The sequence below is a fragment of the Poecile atricapillus genome, chromosome 1 (assembly GCF_030490865.1).
Source record: "Poecile atricapillus isolate bPoeAtr1 chromosome 1, bPoeAtr1.hap1, whole genome shotgun sequence".
NCBI classification, from domain to species: Eukaryota; Metazoa; Chordata; class Aves; order Passeriformes; family Paridae; genus Poecile; species Poecile atricapillus.
Window position 1 is genome coordinate 119,647,761 of NC_081249.1, and position 19,153 is coordinate 119,666,913.

A 19,153-nucleotide genomic window follows, 5' to 3' on the forward strand; every position below is an offset into this window, starting at 1 on the left:
ACGCCGTTGCCAGGGAGCGGCCGGGGGCTCCCTGAGGGGAGGGGGATGGAAAACCTGCGGCCCGTGGATAAAAACCCGACGGGAAAACAGCACGGCCAATGAAGTGAATTAACAAAACCGAAATCGCAACGAGTCGTGTAGAAATGAGATAAATCCCCCGCGCGGCTCTCCGCCGAGAGTGGGCCGGCCGGTCTGAGGGGCCGGGCGGTGCTGGAGAGCGAGCGCCGCCCGGCGGCCGTGGGGAGCGGCGGGCCGGGGGAGCCGGCATCTCCCAGCGGAGCCGGGATCTCCGTGAGGAGCTGGCATCTCCCAGAGGAGCCGGGATCTCCTCGGGGGAGCCGGGATCTCCTCTGCGGAGCCGGGATCTCCTCGGGGGAGCCGGGATCTCCCAGAGGAGCCGGGATCTTCTCTGCGGAGCCGGGATCTCCGTGAGGAGCCGGGATCTCCTCTGCGGAGCCGGGATCTCCTCGGGGGAGCCGGCATCTCTTCTGTGGAGCCCGGAATCTCCGTGAGGAGCTGGAATTTCTGTGGAGCCGGGATCTCCCCTGAGGAACTGGGATCTCCCTTGTGGAGCCGGGCTCCCCCGGTGGATCCGGGCTCTTCCTGAAAAGCCGGGATCTCTGTGGAGCCGGCATCTCCGCTAAAGAGCAGCCCTGAGGGGATGACAGCAGGCCAGCTGCCATATAATACAGTTTATATCTAGGTGAGCTGACTCCGATACCTCAACCTTCATCCTAAAACTGATTCCTGGTTTAAATCACAACTCTGTGTTTGTACAGCCCTTTAGGAAATATAGAGTCTGTGCAGTATGTTAAGGAATACGATTAGTAGACGTGGCTGTCATTCCGAACTACCCTGTCGGGCAGTTTAGGCACCCTCGGTGTACTGAAGTGTCACAAGTGGCACTAAACCCTTCCCACTCATCATGGGACAGAGGAGGGAGAATAACCCAATAGTGACCCCCATCAGTATAGATTCAGATCTAAAGAAAATATTTGTCATTTTTTCTAAAATATTCTCATATAAATCAATATCTCATAATGATGCATCATCATTAAATACAAGCAGGGTTTGACTTCCATAGCAGGTGAAAGGACTTTAGAACTCCTAATGCCCCTCCTTGGGGACAGGAGGGGAAGAGGGGGCAAGAGAGTGAAGACTTGTGCTTTTGCTATATCCAAATGCCCCATAAAGGATGGCAGCTTTGCTACAGCACACAGCAAACCGTGAATCTGTTAAGTGAATTCTCTTTTCCATCCTTCAACAATGGCCAGAGAGACAAACCACACAGTTCTAGAAAGCCAGCAGCAGAACAATGAGGGGCAAGCAGCTGGCATAAAAGCTGTCAGAATGTGCAGACAAGGCAAGGAGTCAGATGCCATGCTCCCAGCGGTGAACTGAGCAACACCAAACAGGAGCATTTGCAGCAGGCAGGAGCATCTTAGAAAACCAAATTAGTCAAATTGCCAGCAGTTTTAAGCTACAGATTTCACAGTCTGTCTTCTTTCTGTTTGACTTCTTGTGATTTTGGCTTTGCTAAATTTTCATGAGCTTGTTTGTTTTTTTTTCACGTGCTACTGTTTAGCTTCCCCTGAGGATCGATATTGATATTGGTGCTTTTTGTTTCAGTGAGTCACCAGTGAGAGACACGATTGGTTTTCACTGAGGATTCTATAAAAACCAGGTGTTTACAGTCAATATGCATCTGCACAGGCTAGGCCTTCGAGGCCACAGGTCCTGGCAGAACAGCCTTTTGTCAGGGGATAAGGGAAGGTGATCCTTCCCCTCTCCTAGCGAGGAGACACATCTGGTTATTTGATGTGGGACTGCAGCTGGAGAGCAGAGCTGGGAGCGCTGCTCAGCTCAGGACACAAGTGGATGTGTTTGCTTTAGCAGAACTCTGAATCCAGAGATAACGATGTGCTCTGGTGTGCTGTGCTTGCAAGAGCTCACACGCCTGTGGGGATCTGTACCAAGCTGTGATTTAGCACCATTGCTGGGATACACAGATATTGTACTCACTGCTATTTTTAGCTACAGCTGAAAAGGTATAAATACTGAGCTTTTGGGATTCATAAACAGCTCCATGCTTGCAAACCACAGGGTCCTGTCTCTTCCATCACCGACAGTTTGATATACCTTTATCGTGCAGCTTTTATTTCTTTAACAACTGCAGTTGTTACAATTCATTATGATGAGATTTATTATCATATTTAAGTGTCTCAGTGGTCCCATAATTTCTCACCATCGTCTTTCTGGTCTCCTCAGTCTATGAAAGAGAGGTGACCAAAATTGCACATTTGTCCAGTGAAGATGAATCTTTGCATTTTTTGGCATTAAAATGTTTTTGATAACATCCTCTGCCCCATGCTGAACCTTTTGCTGTTTTAACTGAGGCTACACTGATCAGAGGTTTAAGCTGAAGAGCCATAACAAATCTACATTCTAGACAATTAGTAAATAATCATATTAATATGACATCTCATTTTTAATGGGCATTACCTAGCACCAATTAATCTGCCACTGTGCTGTCTTTAGTCCTGAACAGTCATACTGTAAGTTCACAGCAAGTTTAAAGATTTGTGTAATCATCATTCATCTATTGGATAGCTGAGGATTAGGAGGACTTGTTGCTTGGAGGGCAGAATTTTTTTGTTTAGATCAAAATTAAACCAGTAATGATTTTGGCACTTGAAGATTATACAGTTTCTATGTGTGTCATTATTGCAAGGGGACATAAACTGTTTTGTTCCAGGTAAACACCTTTTTGTGTAACCACCCTTGTGATTTTGTATGCAGGAAGAATGAAAGGAAAAATAAAAATTACTCTCATCATTACTTTTGTGCTTATTTTGCTGTCATAAAATTAAATGGCTTCATAGTCTTACCACAAATGCTAAATTATATCCAAACAGTCACAGGCCAGCCAGTTCTTATGCTTTAAAATAATGTCCAAGAGCTTTGGTCCACTTTATTTGGTAATATGTAAGTGAGACATAGGTACAAAAATGCAATTTTATTTATTGAGCTTAGCACAGATGCCTGATTAAAGAATAAATAGGAAGTGCAGCTTAAGGCCTTGACCCTACAACCAGACAGGTGGCACAGAACCCTTGTGCCATCTACTCCAGCACCAGGGCCTTTGCACTGCTACAAGGACGGGCTGCAGGTCTCTAGCTACAAACACATCCCTTGCCCTCAGCAGGTTGCATTTCTGTTTGGAGGGAGTTAGGAGGGGTTTACCAGGCTCTCCAGGGAGTGCCAGACATCAAACAAACAAATCAGAGCAACATCCATGCAGCCACTTGGGCTCAGAGCAGCAATTCACCTGGCTTTGAGCTCTGCCACTGGCAAATTTGGAGGCAGCCACCAGTATTCCTGCTGGGAAAACCTTCTGCTTCATCAGAAATCACTGAGGCTCCTGAGCATAGACCGTGAAAAGTCATTTTGTATTTGCTGCTTTTCAGAATCGTTGCCGTGATTGATTTTTCCCTGTACATCTCTCTCTGAGTCTTGCTTGGGGTTTGAATGTATTCCAGCTAATGGTTCCTCTCCCAGATTGATTTCTGCATGTTAATGGTTCTCATTCTGGAGGCCTGGAAAACCGAGATCCCAATTCTCCTATAAACTGCATATGGAAATGAGTAATTTTATTCATGAGAGCCACTGGTCTCACAAAAAAAATTACACACGAGGCGTAGCACAACATACACGAGTTCAGAGAGCGGTAGTTTATGGAGAAAATGAGGGACAACAAGTATGTACCACAAGATTTTTGTTTCAGTTGTAATTGCAGAATCATTTCCCAGTTCTATAGTTAGGGCCATGCTTACATATGTGCTACCACCTCTGCTCCCACTGTTTCTGCAGTTAATTACAGGCTTTCATCTTTTGGAGGAGGGGAAGGTAATCAAACCTTCCCTTCATTTCTGTATTTTGCAAAACTCTTCAGAATTTGTTTTAATTTTATCCCTTTGTAGTTTAATCTTAAGCTTTGCCTTCCTATCCTATTTCTTTTCTGTTTGCGCTCTGTAATCCTAAATTATTATTGTGCAGCTTTTGCTATGTAATTAATGTTCTTCTGATTTCAGGCCTTCTTCTGAAAATAGGTGTGGGTTTAATTTATGTATTTCCATTAGTACAAAGCTGAACAGAGTTTAACCCTAGGCCCTGTTCTGGAGACAGGCTCCCTTGCATTTATTCCTTGCTGGTTAACAATTCAAGCAGGCCTAGTGATTACACACAAATTCTGCCCGTGTAAAAGTTGTGCAACTGCCCTTTAATGGTTTTTCAACTTTTTACTGGCTTGGGTTTCTTTTTTCCTTTTATGCTGGCAATTTACAAGATACATCAGCCAAAAGGTACCCAGCAGTGATCCTGGGTAGACTGTAAATACATTTTATTGTTTGGTTGTGAAATGTCTCACTTGGGGTGGGGGCTACAACCTTGAACAGAGCCTTTAATCCTTACTGCAGCTGGAATAAATATGAATGAATTTCCCTACTCGATCAAAGCTACACAGCCTCGTGCTCACGTGGACAGACACAGCGCTCTGGCTGCTCTCACTACGGCTTGGTTTTGAACAGGACATCCATGTAAGCCTTGTCCAGATCCATGGATTTCTTCTGCGCCGCTGCCCGCAGGTGCTCCGGGAGCAGCCTCCTGCCCAGCACCACATCGTCCTTGCTGCGGGGCCTCTGGGTGCGAGCGTCCTCCAGGGCACTGTGCACGTCCTGCAGTTTCATCTGCAGCCAGTCCTGCCTCTCCACCGTGTGCCGGTGCTCGCCCAGGTTATGCATCAGCTGCATCTCGCTCACAGACCTTTTCCTGCAGCAAAGCAAAGCAGAGGAAGAGGCACATGGGGGTGTTCTTGGGTTCCAGAACTTGGCTCAAAGGGCCAGGTTTGGGAACTTCTGCAAGGAACCACAATACAGAGCTGTAGAAACTGCCTGGCTGATTCACGAGGTATAGAATGATATCTGGAGCAGAGAGGCAGGGTGGGAGGTGATGTGTTATTGGTAATGGTTATACCAGTGAGAAAGCATCAAAAATGGGAAGTAGTTCAGTTTTATAACAATATTGTCCCAATAATTTACTTCAGCTATTGTAGAGGAGCTTAGGATCATCCAATATTAGGTAAGTGATAAATGGAACAATGGCATTTATTCAGTGGCAGTTTTCTGTGATCATTAGAGCTAAGGAAGCATGATTCCCTGTGGATTTGTGTCTCAGCTGGTGGATGTTAATGTCCAAGTGTGAGTTACAGCTAGATTCTCACAGCACAAAAGATTTTCACCTGTGCAGACCCCCAAGACATGAAGTTTATCCCATGTGAATAATAAGAAAAGATTTATACTTTTTTTCTCCCTCTGCTCAACTGCCTATTTTCAAAAAATATTTGTACACTCAGAGTGTTTGAGACCTCTATAAGTGTTTCTAGAGGACAGAGTTTGGCCAGCTTGGCCAGAAGGTTCAAAAGCAGGGACAGAACTGACACACACATGCACAGACAAACCAGCAGCAGCAAAAGCCATCCAGTGGGAGATAATGTACTTACACCATTGGTCTTCCATCACAGCTTGTAAAAAAGCACATGGCACATAAAATGATTGCAGCCCGGGCCAGGTTTCTTACAGCAGTCATTTTGTCTACAAAAGTTGGAATGAATACATGTAAAGTCTGTAATTCAAGTTATTTATGCTCATTTCAAACAAATTTAACTTAGAAAAAAATGTTTAAAAACATCAGACAAGAGTTTTTGAAAAATAATTTGGTTTTTGTGAAACAGGTTAGAGCAAGGAATGCAAATGAAGGACTTACTTCTAATACTAATTTTGTGAGCAGCTCATTTTTATTTCCTGGGCAACTCCATGGATTTTGGTAATTTTTAGCTGCCCATCATCATCATCATCATCATCATCTAAGTACATATACCTATCTCTTGCATAATTGGGTGAAAAGCACCATGTTCTTCCAATATTATTATTATTATTGTCATCACCATCATAATAATGACTTCGTAGCCTTCAAGTCCAGTGGAATACTTGTGTGCAGCTATTCAAATGAAAAAATTCTGTAGATTAAACCTTCTCTATTTCTCTACTTCTTTTGCATATTCTTTAGAGTGAGAGGCTGACACTTTCCCTGACAGTTTTGCATAGAGGCAGAAGTTGAGTTACAGAAGAGAAATCAGAATTAAGTCCCTCATTTTTTCAGGGATTATCCTGCATTTCTTGTATGAATTCCCCTCTGATTTTTATATCATCATCAGAACTGCCATTTGGAATATATTTAGAAAATATTTACCACTGATGATGCTACAACAGGCAGAAACAACACAGTTCCAATGTCAGTTTTTAGTCTGGATTTTCAGTAGTGGCAGGCAGAAAAGGAATTTTTTGTGACTACTTAATAAATTTGATATGGACTAACTGAAACCTAAGAGATATAAAACTCCACAATGGCATTTTTTGCAAGTTTCTGCAGCTTTGCTCTAGGTCAGAAAAGCATTTATAACATGGTCTCTTACATGGCAGTATCAATGAGGTCCTGGCAGTCCATCTAACCCAGGATTATAAATTCAGGACTTGAATTCACTTCAAGATATTGCCCATTCGCTGTCCCTGACTTCTTCATTTCACAAATTTAGTTCAGATAACAGAACAGTTTGATCTTACTAATGTTCACTTATTTTTTTAAAAATAGTCTGAAAAGAAACTAACACAAAAATGGGTAAAGAATCAATGATAAAATATTCTAATAAGTCTTCCAGAGAACTTGGAAAAAAGTAGAGTATACTTACCAGACAGAATGTTAAAGAGATTTCTGGCTTGGGTATGTCAGCAGATGACTGTCTCTTGATGTCAAGTATATTTAAAGACCACTGAATTGGTTTAGTGGACCCCTTAAATGTAACTTTAAAATAGAGCTTGTAAGCACCTTGGAAGCCCTTTTATTGTCTCAGTTGATGTCACTGTCACACACACCCTCCTGACCCTCATGTACCCACCCTCAGATGCTTTTGTTGATTTGACATTTCATTTACAGGGTAAAGAGGCCTCAACAGAAAGAAAGTCCTGGCAAGTTTGAAATTCAGAATTGTGCCCAAGATAATGTGAGCTCTGAAGCCGCTGGAAGGATTTGCAAAGAAAACTTTGAGTTGATAAATGCAGGCAGGTAAAACTTCAATGAGACACTGAGGTTAGTGATCTACAAGTGAAAGATTGCAACTAAATATTTTTACAAAATACTGAGAAGATAATACTTATAATACTTGTGGGAAATAAGAAGTGTCACTTCAGGTCAGATGCAAGGTTTATTTTTGAAAGAATATATTGGAAAGGAGCAGGACCCCCAAGAATGACAGAGGATCAAGTTTTTAATGAGAAGCTGGTGCCACTGAAATGTTGTTGAAGTGGTGTTAGACCCTCACTGCTCTATTCTACCTATACCTGTGAATAGCCCTGAATATCCCAAATGTGTTTAGTAGAACGAAGACATTTGAAACAACTGAGATAAAAATTAGTACTTTATAAATTTTAGGAAAGAAATACAGAATTCTTCCTGCTTCCTAAGAAGTGAAATGTATAAATCAGCAGTACTTGCCCTTATGCATGAAGAAAGATTATTTTTGCTGCAAGATATTTTTCCTGTGTTAGATGCTTCTTCTGACTTCCAGTGTATTTGTGCCCAAAAAATCCATAGCAAACATCCACAAACAAAAACCAGTTTGCATCTGCACATTGTAAGCCAGAATTTGTAAGGTATTATTGCTTTTACCATGAATGCTTTTGTTTTATGTTATATTCCTGTTGCATTTCATAAAGAGCTGTAAAATGATGTGGGGAAAGGAAGGGAAGAACCAGAAACTCCAGAAAGCTCTAGAGATCTCATGGTTCCCTCAGTCTAGAGATTAGTGAGTAAAGTGAGAGGTGATGAAGTGATTCACTTGAACAAGTTCAGGGAACACAGAGTAAAGACAGCTTCCAGCACGATACTGTCAATAAATGTCAATGTCAAGCTGGAAATGTCCTTCCCGCTAAATGCAGCATACAGGGTTCATGGGAATATGTTTTATTAGGAGATTCTGCATCTCCTGGAAGCAGCAGGACATTATCCTGAAGGCTAAAACAAGACTAAGCTGTTATTAAAGGATATCCCTAGCTATAATGGGACTAAAAATGTACAGTGCAGTGGCATAACAGGAGAGGATTTTAAAGTCTCCACACAGTTGGTCATGGGAAACTCCCTTATTTTTTAGATTTTACTGTAACATATGCAGAACCTCTAATGAAACTCTCAAGGTAATTTTTTTACAGAGGTCTGACATTCATATGGAACCTTTAGCAAGTGACAGCAAAGGCTGAAGCAAAGGACAAGTGTTAGAAAATGCAGCATCACTTTTATTCTAAGGTATTGATGGGTTGTACCTAAAATTTCAAACAAAGATGGCTTAACTTGATACCTTGAAAAAGATGTAGTTTATTTCAGGACAGTGAAGACACAAAAATGAAAAATAATTACTGTGTGCCCATTATTTGTAAACAAATAGAGTCTGTGATGGTAATTAAAGAAATTTTGCATGGCAGCTCAAAATTGGCATGGCTTTATATGCAGAAAAAATAACGTGCTTGATTTGGATTATTCTCCCTCACATCCAGAAATTATCTTATTTGAAAATACAGCTGCTAATAAGTTATCCAATGTCATCCCTGTTTGCTAAACTTGGCATATCAAACGTGGGCATGACAGAAAATGGACCAAGTGAATGCAGTTTTTTTTACCACATACTCTAGTTGTTTACACTTTTCTTTGGACACAGTGTATCCAGTGTTTAATGAGGAGCTGAAAATGGTATTGAGCTCTTTCAATGTTTCAGTCAGAGGATGAATCATGTTCAGATTCATTTTTCCTTGTCTTAAGCATCCTTTTAAAAATTCAGATCTCTTTTGGGCACTGCTGAACCAATCCCAGGAAACCAGGGCTAACATCTGCTGAACTGCTGTAATAAGAGGCTTAAAAGTACCCAAATTTATAGACACTACCAGAAAAAAGAAACAACAGATAGAAAAACTAAATATTGTCTCTTCAATTGAAAGGCATTTTATGAAATTTTGTAAGTATAAGACTGGGCCCATAAAAACAAAGTCTGGATGAAAAAGATCTGAAGCTTCTTAGGGAATTTTCTGTGCCTCAAATGAGACCTGACCTATGGAAGACAATTTTTGCTCCTCTTGGAATAAGAAGAGGGAATTCTCAGGGATTCTGAGTTTCCACATTGTGGAAGTGCAGGAATCAGTGGGTACAAGTGAACAGAGCAGTCAGGAGAATATAAACTATTAAAAGTCCCAGGTACCTGCCAGACAAAGGCAACTGATTCAGAAACTGGTGGCAAACTCTTGGTGTCGATGTTGCAGTAGCAATACTGACATTTCTTCTCCTCTGGAAGATGGAGCATGGGCACCTTTTTAGGCTGAAATACAACAACATTTAGAAAATTTTAGTTCAAATGTGGGACTATCTCTTCATGCACAGGAGCAAACTTTCTCAGGCTGGATCTAAGCTTGGGTAAAACACTAGGGTGTTTTACCTTCACCTAAATTCCCAGGATGCTCCATGGAAACGAGACAATATAGTCTCAAAAGCTTATTACAGGGAAGGCTTCTCTGTGCATTGTAGACACCAGGCACCATGGCACTTCTGAGGATGAAGGAGAAGCCTGAAAAACCAAAGAGTTTTTCTCTGACAAGAGTTTTTCTTGATCAGCCAGCAGCCTCCCCTTCCCTGACCTTCCCTTATAGATTGTACAGATACCTGAACCAATTGGCCATGAAGAAATCCCTGTTGCTTTGTTTGCAGCTGCTGTGCCACTGACGTCCAATTTGTGCCACTGGATGTAATCAGACTCCAGGGCTGAAAACAAGGGGAAAGCAATGAGACAGATTTTTACAGCCAGGTAGGTGAATGATGACCATGTTGCCAAAATCCTCAATTGTTTTTAAACTATTTTTTTTTTTATTTTTTGCATATCTCAAGGGAAAATATTATACCACATCTTGAAATTAAACACATCCTAAGGTACATCACAGGAATATGGTTAGAGGACACAAAACTTTCTAGAATTGTACTGTTTAGTGACTAAAGCACATTTTCAATGATGTTATCTGGTGTGTTAATAGTCCTACAGAACTCTCCATTCTCTAGATTTCAAGCTTCAATGCTGCAGTCAGATTCCTGCAGTGCTATTTCCAACAGCAGGCTGTTCCCACATTGCTTTTTCCAGAGGGTAGCTCCAGATAAAATGCTTTCTAACTGCAGCCATGGCTTAAAGAATATCAGTAGGTCATTGAGAAAGGGAACAAAGTAATTGATGACACACACTGGATGATCGTTGAGGCAACTTTCTAAATGTGTCCAAGGAATGTTTCTGTCTTGACATGATGAAAAGCCAAAGTGACAGTCAGTAAACTCTTTAGAACTTCATTTGATTGACAAGATTTGTGGCTTTTCAAATACCACAGCAGCATGTTTGGTCATTGATGTAAGCAATGTTGGGTATCTTCAGGCAGGTTTTGGGTTCATGCAGCCAGATGAAGCTTCAACCCTAAGACAGCTCCCAAATGGATAAAAAACAACACAAGGATTTCTCAGATCACCTGTGACACTTCCAGTTTGTGTCCAGTGTGCTTCATACAATTTGGTTTTAGCAGCTGTGCATTTGGGCATAATTGCTTCCCAGTATATCTTTTCCCCAGTTATATAAAATCTTTCACTTGAGAATCACAGTATTCCTGAATCTCCCTGCTTTCTTTCCAAGGAAAATATCATCTGATGATGCTTTTTTCTGGGCTGTGGACATTTAGGCAAAGATGGATTAAATGCAAACATCAGTGAGAGAAGGATCAGAGGGAGAGCATAAGCTGGTAGATTCTGGTCCCACTCACCTGACTTTAAGTTCACCTGCTTACCTGGGGAGATGGACTGAACACTGCCGTGATAATTGCATTCCAGGTTATTTCTAGAGTTAAATAATTAAATGGAACACACACAATCAATGGACACTTCCTTTTGCCCTCAGTGCAACACAGCCATGCCCAGCTTATCCCAGAATTTCCCTGTTGACCTATGATGGGCATGGCAGGCCTTGCTGATGGGATCAGGAATGCGCTGGTGCTCGCTCTCCGCATGCCACCCTGTGTGATGACTGCCTAGAATGTCACCCAGCAGTTCAGGGCTCTTCTGAAGGCCACATGGAGCCTCCTGCTGACCTCATCTCTCTCTCATGAGAAGAATCTGAAGCTTGGTGAAACAGCCCAGAGCAGCCTGGAGGAATGCTAAAATGGCTGTCAAGGGAAGTCATGAGGGAGAGCTACCTCTGAGTCTCCACATATTTCACTGGTCAGTAACAAAAATGCTGTTGTGCATCCTGAACAATAGAAAAAGCCATGGTTAATTTTCAAGCTTTTATGTACTTGTTTCAATAAACACACCTCTAAAGTTCTGTCAGTGAGTTGTACACTAAATATGTAAGTATCCATAGAATTGTGAGTGGAAGCCTAGGTTTTGATTTGGATTTTAAAGTTCTGGTAAGTTGTTTTACAGTCAGTAATTAATAAATATTATCCCTCATGATGCTGAAACACCACGCTGCCAATGCTCTGCTGAATTCAATGCTATAATGAACAATACAGTGCTTTATGACCTTTTCCAGTAGATAGGAAACTCAAAACTGCAGTTGGATCATTGGATTTTAGGGATAATACCGAAGTGGATTATGCATATGCATACTCACACTACAGTCATGAATGGGCCAGAATATTTCCAGGCCCTTGGAGGCTCTGAGTGGTTTGCTCCCCTCCAGTGCCATGCAGGGCACTTGGAGCTCTAAGCAGGGCTCAGGTTCTTTGGTGTCACCCCTGAAACCACCGTGGCATCCCTGACGAGCCACACAATGACACCAGCTCCTGGAGCACAAGTAATCCCAGAGGGAAATGCATCTAATATTGAAACAGGGGAGAGTCTAAAATGCACCCCCATTCCTTGGCCAGCCTCAAGCACTGCACTCAAGACTTGGGGATTCAGGAGCTTCTCTCCAGTACAAATCTGCACACACAATTACATACATGCACATTCTATGAAACCAACATTTTAAAAGCATTTAGGACATCTGCTTAAAAAAAGGTTTGAGTATTTAAATATTAGGAACAGCAGATAGCTGCAAGTGTCAGGTTTGACCTACCAAAACCACTGTAAGAATGATTGTGCCAGCTCTGCATAAAAGAGCCACGGAGACCCAGGATGACACAGGACAAAACAGGGAAGGACTGCAGGTTTTATGCAGGTAGCCACGTATTTTTCTATCCTTTCTCCTGAAAAGATATCTCAAGTTCATATTCCCACATTTTTTGCAGCCACTGCAGATGAGCAGATAACAGCCAAGCAAGTCTGGAGCCTGATGAAATCTCATGGGAATGAGGAGTGCAATTCACAAAAGAAGGGTGACATTGCAGACCTTTCCTGCAATCCAGCGACTATCCTGAAAAAAATCCTAGCCCACAGTCTGCTGAAAGACTCACAAACATACAGAACTGGCATAAATCAGTTTGGCTTTTGAAAGAAAATCCCCTGCTGTGTGCTGTGTAAACCCTCTAATAATGGTGACACTAAGAATGAAAAATACATTGTATTCAATAAAAAGCTTTTCACTATTTAGAGCTACAAACTACAGCAAATAAAATGCTTTATGTTATGTATTAAGGACTTTGTCTCAGAAATAAACCCCTTTAAATGAATATTTCTAGGTAAATGCTTATCAAAGATTAACTCCATGGATATATATTTTTACCTGAAGTGTCTTCACTATAATCTGCTAATGTATTTTTACATATATTTATATTATTTTCTAGAGGGATAGCACTTTTTCTGTACTTTCCCTGCTTTATTTAATACAACCTTCTCATTAAATTATTGGCTGGACTATTAATATTTGTCAAAATGAAATTCTTGAACTAACCATTTTCCTCATTTCAAATCCATGCATATTGTTTTAATTATATATATACTTTTTAAATCTTTGTGTTGGTCAGAAATTTTCTCAAAACTAATTTTTTCTCCTAACATCTCCTGAAATATCAGTACTAGCATGAAAATCTAATAGTAATTTTCACAATCTAGTTCACCAAGAAGTATAGCACCTTATATGAATGCTATACAGACTTTCTCAATTTAATATTTCTCATCTTTAACTGGTTTTTCTTTGCTTAGCCTCCACTGAAATCTATTCATAGTCTCCTTCCATACAAGAACCAGGCTCTTCATTTTCTGTGCTTTTTATAAAAGCCTAGATCACCTCTTGTATGCACTGCACATTGTCATTTTAATCCCTGCAGTTTGGACTAGGTAAAAAATCAAAATTTTCTTAGCTTGTACTGGGCATGAATGACAAACTGGAATGATGAGAAATTGAGGACCTAACCGTGTATTTCTCATTTTCTGTTACTCTTTTTTCCATGCTGTGATCTCCCTGTCTCATGGGATAGATTAGTGAGAGGAAGAATTAACCAATTCTGCCCCAGCCATCACTTCATTTTCCATGCTCCCTAGTCAATATTAAAATGGTCAACCCTGTAGAATCCAGTCCTTAAATTAATTTTTTGTGTGTAAACCTCTCTTAGGAACAGATCTTTCACCATTGCCCAGATAACTTTCCTCCTGTTATCTCCTCTGCCCTCTTCTCACTGCCCACTACCCAAACAAATGGCTGGTTCCCAACATTTAAGAAAAGATAACAATTACTGTATATACACAAATATTTCTATCTAAAAAGCAGAATCCATAAGAAGGAGTCCAAGCCTATACAATCCTCCTACAAACTGTTCCTTCTCTTCCTGTAAGCTGCACAGTTTTGACTCCAAGACTGAGAACTCTGAGTATAGATTGTGGTTTTTCATTAATTCTGCACAATTATCATCCTGTAGCAGTAACAATGGGCTTTGTGTTTTCACAGTGATCCCACAAATTCATCTTAGAAACAGAGAATGGTGGGAAGGAAGGATCCCAAGCCATCTTCCCTACAGCCTTGTGAAATTGCAGAGCAGGATAACTTAGGCAATTGCTGCACTAGTTTTCCCAAGATTAGTGCCCCTTCTCCTCTTTCCTGCATCAGGAATCCTAAAAGGAATCTCTGTGTACATCTCTCATACAAATGTCCTGAAAACCCAAGGCATGGTCAGAAGCTGGTGGGAAATAGGAAATCCTAATGTGCCAACAGATGCTGAGGTGGGAGCGCATCCTGGAGCCCTGAATCTCGCTGGATCTCAGAGATCTGGAGACATTTGTGGTGTATAAATTCACCTGGAGCACAGAGAAGGTGGCTTGAGCTGAATGCTGCTCTGTGCTGGCATCTGTACTGTAACAGGAACAGACTCTATAAATAGCCCAACCCAGTTACCTTTTTCAGAACTTCGGGGATGGCTAATCCCCAAAATAGATGAATTACATAACTCTGTTCTCTAAACATCCTCATTCACTCTGCAAATTGGGTTCTTTGCACACCACTTTAAAATTAGTGCATCCCTCTGGTTTACACTCAGCACTTGCTGGAGCAGCTGTTGGCTTCAAACCAGCTCAAAGGAGCAAAAGCTGATTTTCAGCACCTGAGGGTTTGGGTCTTGGTTGCAGATATTGATGGAAGAACATTTAGAAAGAGCAGCAGGTCTGAAATATCAGAGTGACTCTAAAGTGCAGCTGGGTAGGGTCAAAATACATATACTTGATGCACTAGGATGGTTGAGTTCTATGAGGGGGAGCAAATATTCAAACAGAATTGTGCACATTTGCAAGGCTGGCCTTGAACTGAAGGTTGCAAGAGAAGCCAGAGAAGTGTTTTTTTTCCTCTGGAAACCCTTAGTATTTAGCAATATACTTAAAAGTATATATATCATATAAGTATATATAATATACTTAAGTATATTTATCATCTACTTAAAAGGAAGATTTCATTCTGGAGCTCTGAAATCTGTCCTTAAAGGAGGCACTGGAGCTGGAGTATGCTGAGTGAAAAAGCTGCTCTTGGATCAAATTCTAACTCTCTAAATCTCTTAGGGCCTTCTACAGTGGAGCTGTGTGTTGGAAGTACTTGCAAGGAGAATATCCCAGGAGTCCTTAATGCCTGCAAATGTTTCTCCAGTTTCTGCCTCCTCAGGCTGAGCAGTCACTGTGGCCCAGCACCCTGATTAATGTAAAGAGAGGAGATGACAAAACTCCAAACTCCTGTTTGTGGTTGACAAAAATTAATTTACAATTAATGTCAAGAGTGCATTGGAATGGACAGATCTGTGGATATGCTCAAATACAACCTCATCACGCTGAGGGAACACCTAGAGAACTTGGAATCCTTCTGGGAAGGGTGTCCTACAGCTGTGCTAGCACTGATGCCACAGCAGAGCTCCTGCTGGTGGGAATTCTCATCAAACAGCAGCAGGAAAAGCTGCTCTGTTCTGGAACATGTGCCAGCTTTGGGCACAAGGGGTCTGAGCCTGCGAGAGGCACAGATTTCCCTCTGTGCCGGGGCTGCAGCCTCATCTCATCTTCCCTGTACTCACACAGGAATTACACCAAATTTGCAGGCTGGATTTTTAAGCTTCTTGGGTGTTTCTAGGCTTTCACTTTATGTGTGTCTATGTTTTGTGCTCTCCACACACACTTATGTTCTTCCCATCAGGCTTCACTATTTTATCCACCTCTGTAGAGGTTCTCTCTGGGATTTTTATTCCTGATTTATGATCAGCCCTATGGCACACTACATCCCAAACTTCTGAAGAAACATGAATATTGTTCTGCTTCTTTTAAAACTCTGCTCTTTTGAAGCATGATGTAAAAGCTCCTTGCAAAACTCTGAACACTGATTGGGATGATTGTCATTTTTTGGATTTCTGGAGAGTCTCACACTGACAGCTGCTATTTCTGGTGCCAATCCCACCTCCATGTAATAAAACACTTCTCTGTGCTATCTCACTGCACAAGTATGATAAATACTTTGTCACAGGCATTTGCTTACATCCTGCTCCTGCTGGTGATGGTGAGACACAGGTGTTAGCTCAGCTTCTGTGCCTGCATTGTAAATAGCATTAGACTAACTAGGTGATGACATCACATCAATATTTTGCATTTCCACAGAAATATCTCACATTTTTCTTTTTTTTTTTTTTCTTCTTTCTGAGTACAGACCATAAGAAAATGCAAAGGACATTTCAAATCCATCAGTGCTCAGAAGAGACCATGTAACATCTTTACAAGAGGAGGCTTTCAGCTATCTCATGTTTCACAGAAACACTTAAATACTCAGATGTCCTGGAGCACAAGTGCCTGCTCAAAGCAGGCTCGACAATTAATTCAGACCCAGCATGCTCCATTCAGCTGGGTCTTAAAAATCTGCAAAGAGAAAAATCCTGGAAGCTCTCTGGGCAAGCTGCTTAATGACCTTTGAGGGAAACATTTTTTCTTTTTCCCTTAGTCAGAATCTCCCAAAATTCAAGCAGCAGAGCTCTTTCTTGCCACTCCTTGCCCAGCCACTACTGCTGCAAGGTGAATTATCTTGCACTAATCCAGCTCAAGCTGTGATTGCACAGCAACACTGAAAATCTTTCACCTGCAGTTTCTGGGCTCATCCTTCTTGAAGCAAAGGGAAAAAAAAAACATGTGAAATGTGTGCAAACAACTCAGATCAGTCTCCATCGAGTCTCTGAAACAATTGTTGTTTTTTTAAAGGATTCCAGGCTGAGGTCGTTACACAGCAGCTTCCAGTGAAAAATAAAAAGCAAGGGGGAAAAGAAAGCAATCATCATGCTTAAAGATGAAAAGGTTGATTGAAAATAATCAAGTTCTAGCTGTGCAAAGGAAACTGAACTAGGCATTTCAAATACTTCTTAATTACAAGCCAAGTGATGCAGTAACTAGAGAAAGAAACAAGTTATGTAAGGTAGGTAGAGGATCTTGAGTATTTAGTTTTGTTTACACTAAGCAGAACATTGGCTAGAAATAACCTCTGTTCCAGGGGACAGTGAGCAGGTTGTGTCACTCTTTGAAAAAGGCTGATCTAGTGTATTATACAACACTAAGATTTATTTAGGTACATTGGTTGCCTGAATAATTAAAATGGAAACCGCTGGAAGAATAACCAACATAAACAAAGAAGTTCCTGCCTCACTCATCTCTCAGAATGATTTGAACATGCTAAAAAGTGGCAGATAGAGAAGATGGATCTTGAGGATGACCTGATTTAGAAATTTCTGTGTTCCTAAGAATATCACATGTCAAGAGATATCATCCACCAGTGCATGAGTTTCCCACAAGGAGTTTGGTCCCTGACTTTCTCTTTTCATCAGAAAAGGAATCCAGACATGGAAAAAAAATATTTATGTGAAAGTATTTATGCAAAGAACACTCGTGCATTTAAATAGCTTTTCCATCAATGTGTTTCACCTCATTTAGAATTTGTATCATACATTACTTTGGCTGTAAGTTGGCTTTGGCAAGTTTCACAGAAAATTATTGCAGCTCAAGGAGTTTCAGCAGGCACTGGCAAAACATTCAAATACAAAAGCTTTTGAAAATCTGATGCATTTGCAGCATCTCAACAACAAGTGTTCCATTATAATTAAAATGATGCCATTAGTCGTGAATATCTGCAATCAAGGGCGGATCTGCTGAGATGGAGGTATCGCAAAGGTCATTTTTTGCCTAACATGCACTTTTCTTGCCTCATCTTATCATTACATCTGTACATCTAATTGATTTCTCCAGATATCCATCTCAGAACCAGAAAAACAAAGCAAAAGTACCAAAGATTATGCGGGAGGAGGCGTTGTTTGAGTTTGTCACACCAAATTGCACACGCAACAAGGAGAAGCAGCCCTTTAAAATGCCTCTCCTTGCTCAGTCTATGCACAAAGCACGCAAAATATTGAATAATTCAGTTTGCTGACCCAAAACAGCTGTGACAACACTTCCAAGAGTTCAGTGGCAGTGGCTCCCTTTGGTGTAAATTCCTTGGAGCAAATTTTCCTGGGTGATTCTGGAAAGTACCCAGGGTGTCGGGGTGCTTTTTATGGGCACAGTTTCAAAAGCCCAGGCTCTGGTGTGAGGTTCCTGTGAGAGCACTGCTCCCACAAGCAGCTCTTGCTGGGAAATGTTCTCTGTGCCAGTGACCTCAGAAAGAGAATCTGGCCTCCAGAACAAATTCCCAGCTTTCTGTCCTGAGAGCAGGCAGGCATTCCTGAGCAAAGGCAGCTCTTTAAATGCTGTAGAGGCAGGGATGCACAGCATCAGCCTGGGCAGAGGAAGTTCTGTATGAAATCCTGCAGTCCTGATATCCTGAGTGTATTGATGGCATCAGCAGGCTCCCATTTTGTTCAAAACCACACAAGTTTAAATTTAAAAAAGGGTCTGTAAACTGTGTCCCTGAAGAGCTGGTGACATTTTAGAGAGGCCATTTTCTGAGAGGCTTCCTCTAACTCTTACAGGGATAAGTTCTGGAACTTAGGGTTTAACTGATGTTTGGCCTGAGGACCTTCTTTTCTATGTCTTTTGAGGACATCCACAATTAAAATTACAAGAGTCCCACGTACTGCCAGCAAGGATAGGGGTTTGCTTGCTGGGGAAATGTGAAAGAATGGTAAGAAACTTGAGGGGAAATTGCTTATCAGCTTTACACGGATATTCTTCAGTTCTTGAATATATTACAAAGATCTTTTTCTCTTCCTGCTGCCCTCTCCTGGGCACAGGGGACCAGCAGGTGCACAGGGAATGGGTTTGCTTCTGCTGCTGAAACCAGGAATACTGGATTCCTTATCCATGTCACTGAGAGACAAATCTCTCACATTTGTGAGAAGAAAACAGCCAAAACTCCTCTTCCTAAGGAAAAAAACCATAAATAATGGAACAATTTTCTATTTAAATAATTCAGAATACAGGATTACAGAATCATAGTGTGGATTGGGTCGGAAGGGAATTTTAAAGGTCTCTAATCCAAGAGCCCAGCCAAGGACAGTGACACTTTCCGCTGTGCCAGGTTGCTCAGAGCCCCATCCAGCCTGACCATGGACACTGCCAGGGATCCAGGGACAGCCACAGCTTCTCTGCCCACCCTCCCAGG

At 41.5% G+C, this 19,153-nt stretch overlaps 1 protein-coding gene across 1 annotated transcript; it reads right to left on the minus strand.

Annotated features, from left to right (window-relative positions):
- Window positions 1–4,565: 4,565 nt before the first annotated feature.
- On the minus strand, window positions 4,566–5,643 carry PTH (parathyroid hormone). Its single transcript, XM_058829736.1, has 2 exons — window positions 5,558–5,643; window positions 4,566–4,827 (listed from the first exon to the last, which is right to left on the minus strand). The coding sequence occupies exons 1-2, from the start codon at window positions 5,641–5,643 to the stop codon at window positions 4,566–4,568; spliced, it is 348 nt and encodes a 115-aa protein (XP_058685719.1).
- Window positions 5,644–19,153: the final 13,510 nt, after the last annotated feature.